General features: G+C 40.5%; 1 protein-coding gene and 1 long non-coding RNA gene across 2 annotated transcripts in view; one reads left to right on the top strand and one right to left on the bottom strand.

Moving 5' to 3' along the window:
• Nucleotides 1-12,913, bottom strand: part of LOC309565207 — a 1,884,446-nt gene that overhangs the window by 778,507 nt on the left and 1,093,026 nt on the right. The window lies entirely within an intron of this gene.
• Nucleotides 1-12,913, top strand: part of LOC309565205 (high choriolytic enzyme 1-like) — a gene marked incomplete at its 5' end in the record, with an annotated part of 59,442 nt that overhangs the window by 15,703 nt on the left and 30,826 nt on the right. The window contains 3 exons of the mRNA XM_082270007.1: nt 3,244-3,384; nt 8,152-8,269; nt 11,564-11,742. Of these exons, the coding sequence (XP_082126133.1) occupies nt 3,244-3,384; nt 8,152-8,269; nt 11,564-11,742 (438 nt within the window). The remainder of the gene's footprint in view (nt 1-3,243; nt 3,385-8,151; nt 8,270-11,563; nt 11,743-12,913) is intronic.

Below are 12,913 nucleotides of genomic sequence, written 5' to 3' on the forward strand. Positions count from 1 at the left end.
GGGCAGAGTTTTGAAAAGCTTTCTATGTTGTTGTTAGTATTTTGTATTTCGTGGGCAATTTAAAGTCAGTGAAGGGATTGGTAGAGAGAGGCAGACACTTAGCGGTTGTTAAGATGGATGAGTCTGGCAATAGCATTTGTGATAGACTGAAGGGGAAGTAGCCTGTGTAGACCACATGGGGAGAGGCTTGCACTGGTTGAGGCGAGAGATAACAAAGGAGTGAGTTAGTAGCTTGGTGGTAGGACATTGGTTAAAGTAAAACTAAAAGCTATTTTTTTTTCATTTTGGATAGAGTGGAGAGGGATTAGAACACCTGCAGGACTTTCATTGCTCTCTGTGCTCCCGTAAGGAAGATTCACTTTCTCTATTTGCCCTGTTTAGCCTCATTAATAGAGTAGTAAACCATCAGAGTGAGTGTGTGTCAGCACAGTGACTTAGGCCGGCCATAGATGGTTTGAATCTCGGCAGGGACTGGCCGAGATTTGAACGGTGTATGGGCAGTCTGAATTTACCAAGTTGTTTGAATCGTCAACTTGGGTACAACCAGCCTGCCGGATTTTCTTGTGATTATCGCTGGTGGCTGCTGTAGCCACTGCCAACAATCACTGTGTTCTCCTGCCCCCCGCTGGGAGAAAAAAATGCCTCGGCGGGAGGAATTCCCCTGTCAGTACTGTCTGTGCTGATTTGAGAATCATGATTGCAGGAAAGAAATTTGTACCGTCTATGTCCGGTCTTAGTGGTTAGCATAACTGTCGGACATTAACCGTACGAGTTTGTATGTTCTCACTGTGCTTATGTGGGTTTCCTCCCCTGGGCACTCTGGTTTTATCCCACACTCTGTAAGAATATTTAATAATATCTCTCGCGCTCGTACTTCATTATGTCAGAATATTTATACTGCTCTGAATATAACAGTGTCTATTTATGTCAATAAGCAAAGATCTGTGAGGAAGGAGAATCTCCACTTATTTCCATAAATCAATATGTAGCAATTCTTTTTAATTGATTAATTTCTTTTTAAAAGCATATACCAATCTTAGTGAGTACAGTCTACAGTATGGAATATATAAAAATATTTATTCTCAAGACATGTATTCACTATAAATGATCAAAAAGGGAATGACACAAAGAAACAACTTTACATAAAATACAAACTTAAAACAATCAATGCAATGTGATGTTTAGCTCAATAATGAAAGTGAAACTGAAACAAGTGAAAGCAAAAGGAAAGCAAGATTACAATTTCTCCAGGTATAGCATAAACCATAGGTATGTGTTCTATATAAACAGACCACAATTTTCTGCGAATCGCATTGCCGAAAGTCGTTCCACTGCAGATGGAGCGAGAATAAGCCATGCAAAACGGAAGACTAAATTAACAATAGTGCGCTAAATCTGATATTAATAAAAATGTATAAAAACAAAAATCAGCTTTTTAGAGAAAAATCTACTATGGTTTATACGGCTGGGAATGTAATCTTATTACCCTTAAATATGCAATATAAAACATATAAGGAAGGAAATAAACAATATTGAAAAAAATCAAATAACATAGCAAGGCATATTTACCACACTTAAGATGGCTGCTAGCTTCAAATGATCGTTACCAGAGTCCTAAGATGGATGCCTTTCTTAAGATGGTGGTCAGTGAGGGAGGAGTTTCGTTTGGCGTCCCTCAACGTTTCAGATGAATGATGGAGCAAGATGGAGTATGTCTGGATGAGTATATCGATGGATGTAGTAGTGTGTGTGATGTATGTGTATTGTATGTTGTCAGTAGTGATGTGTGACCTCTCTCATATCTGGGTTGTTCTTTTATATGGTATGAACAAAGGGCTATTAAAATTACCATAAGTTAAACCCAGAGGGATGAAACATTATCCCCATTGGTTGGGATATTCTATACCTTAACTGGTGAGGTCATAGACACACCTCTTTAATAATTAACCCAATGTCTTGCATAATAAAATTAAAGGATGATTTCTCTATGTTCAAGATTAACTATAAAACACAACATGAAACTTTGTCCATACTCCCAGTACATACATAAATGTCCATCTATATCTCCATCATTCACCCTGGCAAGTAATGCCATTTCAATAATTATGTTTTTAATACAATATAATATTTCTATATTGGAAATACCAAATTATTCGTCTAAAGAGGGCAGTATTATACCCTTCATTAGATTTTGTAGTTAGCAATAATTAGAATATATTCTTATCTGATGATCTTTGACCTCTTGGCTAGTGAAGATCCATTAATTATTTGACCATGCCACATGTTGTCAGACATTTTGTCTGGCCTGTAGAATTTATATCACTTAGCCTAGTCCAAAGCAATTCTTATATAAACACTCCTACCACATGCCTTAAAATGAAGTAATTAATATTCACTCTTAAGTCTAAGTAAGATTTGTTATTTAACAAGAATATAAACCCAACATGTGATATAACATTCCTAAATATATATGTATATGCATTACATAATATAAGGACATAATTATGGCTAATATCTTCTCACACATAATAATGTATCTTTAAAAACTTATATAGTTCATTTTAAATGTCTGCTAGAGTATACTGGGGTATTGTCCATTGTTAAATAATTACAGACAGACTGGCATTACCATTATGTCTTATCTGAAGAGGTGTCTATGTAAATCTTATTTACGATCTTAGAAGAAATACAAAGACCTCTGTTAAAATTCTACTTTCTCTTGTAAGAGACATTACATATGAACTTTCATTCACCTTGAACAAAATGGACGCTGCACTGTTCAGAATCTTATATGCATAAGATGAAATGTACATGGCTTTTTAAATCCATATTTTTTCTATTATTATTTTAGTCACCCCCAATAATCCCGACAACTCTAAAGACATGCTGGTAGGTTAATTGGCTCTGGTTTAAAATTGGCCCTAGTATGTGTGTGTGTATGTGTGTGTATGCATCTGAGATAGGGACCTTAGATTGTAAGCTTCTTGAAGACAGGGAGTAATGTAAAGGTGAAGCAACAGTGACACATGAAGACATGCAATATAATGTATGTTATGTATATATTTTTTGGGGTAGTCCACAACATTCTTCGTTGGCTTACTTTAGGCATATGTCCAATGAGGGAGAATGTGTATCCCCCCCTTATTGGGCAAACTGGCCTGGAACTATTATACTATATACAGACATGTTGTCTACAGTTTTTTTAAATGGATAAATAATAAGATATCTTTGTAATCTTTGCAGGTAGTAAGAAGCTGATCCATCATGGAGATATCGCTGTAAAACTCAGTCGCAGTGCTCTGACATGTCCAGGGCAGACGTGCTTTTGGCCAAAATCCAGCTCTGGAATTGTTCCTGTTCCCTACACCCTGTCTGCGGACTACAGTAAGCTGCCTTCAGCACTCACTACAAAACATTACTACCTTATTGTAAAATCTATACATCTAATCTGTTCTGAAGATAACAGAACTTGCAAAAGTTTTAAGACTATAAAAAGTTTGCAACTTCAGGAAATCACAAAATTCCCTTGTGCTGTGGGGCTGCCCCCTGCACTACAAGGGTTGACTGCTTGTTTAGGTCTAGGGGAAAGTAAAAACATTTTGATTACCTGATTCTCTGCTCCTCTGGTAGACATCTCTCCCCCATGGTTCCACGGTGGACTGTCCTTTAAGGTCATCAAGTCCAATGCAGGGCTATAAGCCCTGTATAGGTCTAGATGACTTTAGAACCTTAGAGCATAAGGGAGAAGATGCTATGAAGACCAGTCTAGCATCATAGAGGAGCATTAAAGGGAGGGGGGTAGGGCGCATAAAGCGGGGGACTTTCAAACAAGGGTGCTGGTAAGCAAAAAGTAGATAAAAGAAATAGATATAAAATATCAAACAGATTATTTATTTTATTGAAAAGAGAAAGAACAATTGTAAAATGTATACTGTATATTAACAGATACAATGATAATGTAAACACATTGGTAATAAAAACAGTTAGCAGTTGTAGATCATGTTCTTATACATAGAGTATAGATAGGATTATATACAACAAATCCTACACAGGGGTAAACCATGATGTTATGTACCCTTTACCATTAGAAAATGATGTCTGTGCGGAAAAATGAAGATACCCACAGATTTAACCCGACATGTTTCACGGCAGTAGCCGCTTCCTCAGGGGTATTTTTAAGGGGGGTACACTCTACACAAAATTCAAATAAGAACACTAAAGTGGAAAAAAGAAAAAAGAAGAATAAGTATAATAAATAAATACATATAAGGAAAAAGTCCTATATATATCATTAATACATATAAATGGCATAATATCATATATGAGTCAAACATTTGGTATCTCTTGTAATCGTGTTTGTTGAAATAGATCAACCGGATATGAAAAACAGTGTAATCAAAAAATATATCACACCTGTCTGGGGACGCATATAGTTATTGCTGGTTCTTCATATATATATTTTTTTCACTCATAGATACCAAAAGTTTCAGTCTTGCAGTGTTGCCCTATTTTGGTCATGCTCCCGTGTTCGCCCCGGGGGGGTCTCCCCTCACCTTGTGGTCCAGGATCTGTACCATCCGGTGGTCGACCTTATACCAGACAGGTGTGATATATTTTTTGATTACACTGTTTTTCATATCCGAAAAACATAGTGCAATAGTCATATGATTGATGTACACATGCAGTAACTCCCGCTCAACATGTTTTGCCAGCCTGTGGCTTCTTCAGGAGACTTTCTGATTACCGCATACAAAATCGCTAACTATACATATAATATCAGTGGTGTACTGAATATCAGGATGGTAAGAGGGAGATATCAGTGAAACCGCAGAGAGAGATATAAGATCCCCAGTAAGGTCAAGAATGCCAGGTCTAGACCAGAGAAAAAATAAAACCAAAATGAACAAGAGGACCAATAGAGGAGGATTGCCAGAGAGTATTCAAAGCACGTCAATTCTGAGGATATATCCTAAATTGAGATCTTCAATAGATGGCTTTGTGACAAATATCTCTCCACCTAAGTCTCTGGTTAGCAATCTAGCATTCATAGGTCTCTCCTGGTATTCATCATGAAGCTGCAGAAATTAAATTTTTGCAAGGTGCTGTGCCGGTAATTTCATGTGTCCCCGACCTTGGCCAGGACTGTAAGTGACTATGGACCAACTGATCTTTCAAAGATCGAGATATTCTGTATGTGATTTGAGGATATTGATTTACATATTTAGAGACCATGTCGTCATCCACCAAAAGGTGCCAATATTTTTGAATAATATGGCAAACCTTTTTGTGCTGCCCTGAGTAGAATGTAATTAGCCTAACACTTTGGTCCTTAGGTTTACATTTTTTGTATGAATCAGACAATTCCTATCTTGTGATTTTGCCCAATGGTAGGCCTTTTTGAGACATGAGCAACTGTTTCCTCTATGTAGGAGTCGATTCTGTAACGCTTTAGCCTCAACCTCAAAGTTTGCCTGACGGCTGCAATTTCTTTTCATCTGTAGGTAGTGACTGTATGGTATACTGGAGATTAGAGGCAAGGGATGAGAGCTACCAGCGTGTAAAATTGTGTTCCCTGCAGAGGGCTTTCTATATAAGAAAGAACCCATACTGCCAGCCTTAATAATGAGAATTTGGATAGCCAAAAAAGGAATGGATCGTTGGTCACAAGTCATGGTGAATTTGAGATTGTAAGTGTTAAGCTTGAGGATATCCAAGAAAGAAAATAGTTTATCCCTGGATCCTGTCCAGGTGATGAACACGTCATCTATAAATCTACGCCAGATGAGTATCTTGTCCTGTAAGTCCTCACAGGCAAATAGTTCATGCTTACATCCCCCCAGGTACAGGTTTACATAGGACGGGTAGTGGGTCCGTTCAAACAAGAAGATGTTATTAGTCAGAACAAATTTGAGTAGCTCCAAAACAAAACATTTATATGGGCCTGCTCTACGCCCTCTCTCCGATATGAACCCCTTTACAACTCTAACACCCAAATCACAAGGGATTGAATAGGGCCTCAACATAGATTGCCACTAACCAAGCCCCTTCAGGAACCGAAACAATCTAAGGCTCTTAGTAAATCCATTGTGTCCTGGATATATGAACTAAGAGCCTCCACATGTGGACACAAGTAGTCATCAATAAGTTGACTGGCTGGCTCGATGAGACAACCATCTCCTGATACTATAGGCTGACCTGGAGGGTGGTCTATACTTTTATGAATTTCGGGTAGGGCATATAATTTTGGCATCCTAGGAGTTATTTGGGCAAGAAATTGACAACTTTTTTGATCAAAAATTCCATCATGAAAAGCCCTGGCAATCAAATTTTTATAATTAATACATACCTGATTAGCATAGGTTTCAGATATGCTTCAATACTAGTCACGGTTATTGAGTATATCCATCACCATCTGATGATATTGTGTCAAATCCATAACAACTAAATTGCCACCTTTGCCAGCTGGCTTGATAACAATTTCATGATTGTTTTTAAGAGCAGTAACCACTTTCTGTTGGGCTAAAGTTAAATGTGATGTTCTATTTCTAGTCCATCTAGTTATTTATTTTATGACTTTTTGGGTAAATGCCCATATATTGGGATTACCTTGTAATACTGGGAATGAACAATATTTTGCTTTGTATAAGGGGGGGGGGGGAGTACACCTCTGCAGTGATGGAGCCAGAGGAGGAAAGATGGGTACTCTCATTGCTCGAACTGGATTCGGTCAAGTCCTCAGGCGGATTACTTTCCTCCCATAGTTCCATAAGTTTGTTAAGGGATTTGATATCATTATGGATAAGATCCATAAGGTCCAAATTTCATTGGACAGAGTTCGGGAACTTGAAGAATGATAATTTTTGTCAAAAATGGTTTTATACATCAATTTCATAGAGAAAATGTGGACATTCTTGAGCAACTCAAAGCGGTCCACCTGCTGAGTAGGACAAAAAGTTAGACCTAAACTAAGGACTTAAATTTGTTCTTCGGATAGAGGATAGGAGGACAAATTAATTTCTTGGAATTTACTTTGTTCACTTGTTTGCAATTGATTGGATTCTTATTGAAAAGATTTTTGGGATCTGTTATTGTTTGTGTAACAAACATCGGTGCTATGTGTAAGTCCCCCGAACTTGGGACAATGGGGGAGTCCCCCGAATTAGTGCCAGAACTAGACTGACTTACCTTATTGTACATGGGTAAGTTCTGTGCCTGAGAAGGAATAGAGGTAAAGATACCATGTCCCCAAGAACAATGGGATTAGATAGTGAGGAAGTAGTGCTGGATGATTGAGAAACATGCCGTGTGTGGTCTTGTGATGTGCAATTTGGTGCCGATGAGTGAGGACCCTTTCCTTCATTCTTACGTTTTTGTGGCCTGCCCTGGAGAGACCTATGAATGCTAGATTGCTAACCAGAGACTTAGGTGGAGAGATATTTGTCACAAAGCCATCTATTGAAGATCTCAATTTAGGATATAACCTCAGAATTTACGTGCTTTGGATACTCTCTGGCAATCCTCCTCTATTGGTCCTCTTGTTCATTTTGGTTTTATTTTTTCTCTGATCTAGACCTGGCATTCTTGACCTTACTGGGGATCCTATTTCTCTCTCTCTGCGGTTTCACTAATATCTTCCTCTTACCATCCTTATATGCAGTACACCACTGATATTATATGTACAGTATAGTTAGCAATTTTGTAGAAGCCACAGTCTGGCACAACATGTTGAACGGGAGTTACTGCATTCGTATATCAATCGTATGACGATTGCACTATGTTTTTATATATGAACATTTTTTTTTAAATCAATTGTTTCCATAAAATGTTGTTATATTTTTTAATCTAAATTGGTGTTTCTGTGGCACAGATACAATTCATTTTTTTCCAATTTCAAAATATAGTGGAGATTAGAAGATAATAAAGGGCTGAGCTCACCAAATTGAGAAAAAGGCTGTAGATAACATTAAAGGGTCTATTACAGTAATTATTCTAGAATCCTATAGCTTTGTTTAATTGTTACCATATACAGTACATTAAATTGTGGTACTTCTAGCGCATAATATAATCTAGACTTCTAACTGCAATCCTTTACTAACGCTACAAACAAATTAAAAAAACTATCTTTAGCATGTATTTTTGTTTTCCTTTTAGCATCTACTGATTCTGCAATCATCTATTCTGCCATTCAGGAGTACACCTCTCTAACCTGCATTCGGTTTGTGGAGCGTAAAACAGAGACGGATTATATACAGATCCAATCAGTAGATGGGTAAGTGTGTAGTATATGCTGCACTACCAGAAGGGAATTACTACCAATCACATTGTCCCATTTTTCAGACAGATTTTTCAAGAGTGAATTTTGTCTGTGGCACACAGCATTTTTCATTGGCGGACAGTGCCAGGCTTTTATCCCCCACCCTACAATAAGAGATATTAGTTAAAGCCCTCTTTATGTTGGTGGGCAGTGGAAGCCAAATATGCCCCCTTTGTTAAAGCTGTCTTTAGATTGGTAGCCACTGGAAGCATTATATGCCCCCTTAGTTAAACCTCTCTTTATGTTAGTTGGCAGTGGAAGCCTAATTTACATTGGTGGTCAGTGGGAACCTTTTATGCTCCCTAGTTAAAGCCCTCTTTACATTGGTGGTTGGTGGAAGCCCTATATGCCCCTCTAGTTAAAGCCCTCTTTACTTTGGTGGTTGGTGGAAGCCTTATATGCCCCCTAGTTAAAACCCTATTTTCATTGGTGGTCAGTAGAAGCCATTTTTGCCCCCCAGTTAAATCCTTCTTTACATTGGTGGTCAGTGTGAGCTTTATATGCCCCCTAGTTAAAGCCCTCTTTTCATTGGTGGTCAGTGGGAGCCTTATATGTCCCCTAGTTAAAGCCCTCTTTACATTTGCAGTCAGTGGGAGCCTTATATGCCCCCTAGTTAAAGCCCTCTTTACATTGGTGGTTGGTGGAAGCCTTATATGCCTCCCTAGGTAAAGCCTTCTTTATTTTGGTGGTTAGTGGAAGCCTTATATGCCCCTTGTTAAAGTCCTCATTACATTGGTGGTCAGTGGGAGCCTTATATGCCCCCTAGTTAAAGCCCTATTTACATTGGTGGTCAGCGGGAGCCTTATATGCCCCCTAGTTGAAGCCCGCTTTACATTGGAGGTCAGTGGGAGCCTTATATGCCCCCTAGTTAAAGCCCTCTTTACATTGGTGGTTTTTGCAGTGTTAACCTACAAGAAATGTTGATGTCACATTTACAAGCTTGCTCTTGTTAATTGTCTGTTGTCATATTAGCTATAGAGATTTGTGCGTCAACCTTTAGAGGGTGCTCTCCGTGCAATTCTTTTGTCTCTCCTAATAACTGTTGAGATAAGACATCAACCCCACTGAGGAAAATTGTTTACTAGTCAGCTGAGCCAAAGACTCGCATTGGGAGCATGAGCAGTACTGTACGCCCAGCAGTGCAGGTACAGGGTCATCACTAACACTGTAAATAGCCTTGTCAAACGCCTTAGGTCCTGATGTCATTACCAGCAAACTTTTTTTTTTTTTTTTTTATTTCGGGACTGCAGCCACCTGCTTGCTCAGAACTCAGACAGTGACTGTGCAGAGCCAAGAAAAGCTCCTCCTCAGCTCAAATGTCTACTAGGGAGGAAAGTTCTGTAGTGGGGGGAGAGGGCTGTAGTGGGGGGAAGAGAGGATTTTACTGAAGTATATGGGGGGGGGGTTGGTTTGTACTAAGGGTAATTGGTAATTTTGGGGAAGAGAGACCTGTACTGGAAAGAGATTTTTTTTGGGGGGGGGGGGGGGGGGAATCAGTACAGTGGGGGGTCAGAGTATTTGGAGGAGAGATTTGCACTGGTGGGGATTTGTGATGGCAGGAGGAGACAATTTTTAGTCCTACTGTGTATACTGGCCTTTATATTACATATTCTTGACCTCTAAAAGCTGAACTACACACTTCTGACCCTTTCAATCCATACCTTATGCAACCCTGACCCTGCACTCTGTGAGTTACACACTACTAATCCCAGCGCTCTGTGAATTTTGCATTTCTAACTCCTCACTCAGTGCTGTACACATTGCTGACCCCTGCACTTTGTGTGTTATACACTCCTGACCACTCTACACTGTACGTTATACACTCCGGCACTCTGTGAGTTAAGCACTCCTGATCTCAGTTCTAGTTTTCTATACACTGTGTGTTAAACACTTCTGACTCTTGCACTCTGAACATTACACATTTCTAACTTCTCACTTTGTGCTGTATATGCTACTGTACCCTGTGCATTATACCCAGGGCCGGGACAAGGGCTGGGCAGGAAGGGTGACTGCCCTGGGCACTTTGGTGTCATGTGAGGTGGGGAGGGGCACTGCAAGGAGATTGGGGGAGAGGGGATTTGTGTTGGAAGGGGGAATTTGGGGGGAGGCAGGGGGAAATTATTGTTCTCAGAGGGGGCATTTTTAGGGATGTACTAAGAGTGGTGATTTAAGGAGATTTGGGTCAGGAGGAGGGATGGGTAGAAGAAGATTTGTGCTAGGAAGGTCGGACTGGGGGGGGGGGGGATTTGAGCTGGGAGGTGGGATTTGGAGTGGGGGGTAGAGAAGTGTACTAGGAGGGGAAATGTTAGGGGTAGAGGAATTGTGCTAGGAAGGGGGATTTTTTTGGGCAATGGGGCATTTGGGCTGGGTGATTTTGGGGATGGGGGGCAAAGATTTGTGCTCGGAGGGGGATTTCAGCAGAGAGATGGATTTGTACTGGGAGGAGGGGGATATATGCTTAGGTGGAAAGCATGCAGATTAGTGCTCAGTTTTTTTGGAGGAGGGGATTTTTGCTGACATTACTGCTCATACATCTTGGGGGGGGGGGGGGGGTGCAGTTTGGCATGTTTGCCCTGGGCTCAAGATGTCCTTTTCCAGCACTGATTATACCCTCCTGACCCCTGCACTTTGTACATTACATACTCCTGAACCCTGCACTCTGTGCTTTAAACAAGCCTGAGCCCTGCACTCTGTGTGCTATGTACTTCTGATCCCTGCGCCATGCACTCTTGACCCTTGCGGCCTGCGAGTTAAATACTATTGGCCAACATCAGATTAGGCTACGTTTTATGTAACCATTCCCCTTTAGGGCCCTTCCACTCTTTAGCCACACCCACAATTTGTTTTGGCACATCATTTCAGCTTACTATTGCTTCTTTTTCCAATAGTCTGTGACCAATTGTTTCAGGGCATGTTCAGTTGCTGGAGGAGTGATTTTTTGAGTGTGGCTAAAAAAGGGATGTGGTTAGTCAGTAGGATGTCCTTGGATTTCATTTTGAAATGAATCACTACTAGGAAGCACCCAGAACATCCCTATTGCTGACCTCTAAATGGAAGAAATGATAAAATATTCTCAAAAACAGAAAGTAAATTTACTTATAACCCTCTGAACCGATTCTCCTTTCACCCATTCTTTTAATCTGTCTCCTTTTTGTTGCATTTCCATGTGATGTGATTTTCTTTCTAGACTTTCTCTGTGTGTGTAGCTACAAGAATGACAGACCACTCATGATACAAGTGCCTCCTCAGATGTTGGTCCTACCTGGGAAGAATCAGCGGACCCCAAGTTCTCTCACTAAAGAACCCTGGCTGCGTGTTGAAGGGGATTGTACAACATGAGCTCAATCATGTCTTGGGCTTTGTCCACGAGCACACCAGGAGTGACCGGGATACCTACGTCTATATCGAATGGGCAAACATCCCAGATGGTAAATTTCATCCTGCCTTCTAATGGTGCAATGTTGTCCTGTTTTCCTGGATTTGTTCTGTGATGTTGAAGACATTTCACTATTCAACCTAGAGGGGACACAGACAGCAATAAAAACGTTACCATGTATGGAGTGAGGCACTGGATTTGATTATTCATTTGTGGTTGAGGAAGGCCTCTCCCATTCCTATGGGGCACAATGGCTCTGGTGTGGTAGCTGTTTGCACATGCAGGGTATTCTTTAGCTAGGGAATCCAAAGGATAGATCCCATGAAGCCAGACATCAAGGCAGACACACGGGTATTGGTATAAATGGAAGTCTCAGCCTGGTCTCCCATCAGGCCATGCCCCCCAGGTGTTTCATTCCTCCCCTCAATCATGGGGTGGACAGAGTGAAACGCGTTGGAGTCGTGGCCTGGTGGAAACCCTGGCTGAGACTGCTATTCATTCTAATACCAGTTCTGCATTGATGTGGGGCTTCATGGGATCCATGCTTTGCTCAGCATTGTTTGGAGCTGAGGCAAGCTCCTTCCCTGGCCTGCACTCCCAGTGGTGGACACAGGATTGCTTTCCCTTGTTAAAATATTCATAAAAAGAAGAAAACAAAATATATCCGGACACTATTCGCACAAGAGAGAGGTCCTAAAATAACAAAAGAAAAGATAAAGCACACCCTGCAGTGACCTCTAAAAAGTCGCATTGTTTGGCCAGATCAGGCAAAAAAGCAATTAAGATCCCACCGACCCCTAAAAAGATCTTCCCTAAACCCACTCCACTCAACTAAACATACCCTTAACTCACTATAAATTCCCAACACAACACCCCACCCATAAAGGTACTCATGTGGGAGCTGGTGTTAGACTCCCCCCAGAGCCCCCCCCCCCCCCCCCGCCTGCCTAAAAGCCTGCCACAAACATAACACCACAAATATACTGAACAAAATTATAAACGCAGCACTTTTGTTTTTTCCTCCATTTTTCATGAACAGAACTCAAAGATTTGAGACTTTTTCTACGTACACAAAAGGCCTATTTCTCTCAAATATTGTTCACAAATCTGTCTAAATCTGTGTTAGTGAGCACTTCTCCTTTGCCGAGATAATCCATCTACCTCAATTGTTTTGCATAACCAAAGAATTTCTGCACAAACTGTCAGAAATTGTCTCAGGGAAG

Source organism: Pelophylax lessonae (assembly GCF_965119305.1).
Source record: "Pelophylax lessonae genome assembly, chromosome: 10".
NCBI lineage: Eukaryota > Metazoa > Chordata > Amphibia > Anura > Ranidae > Pelophylax > Pelophylax lessonae.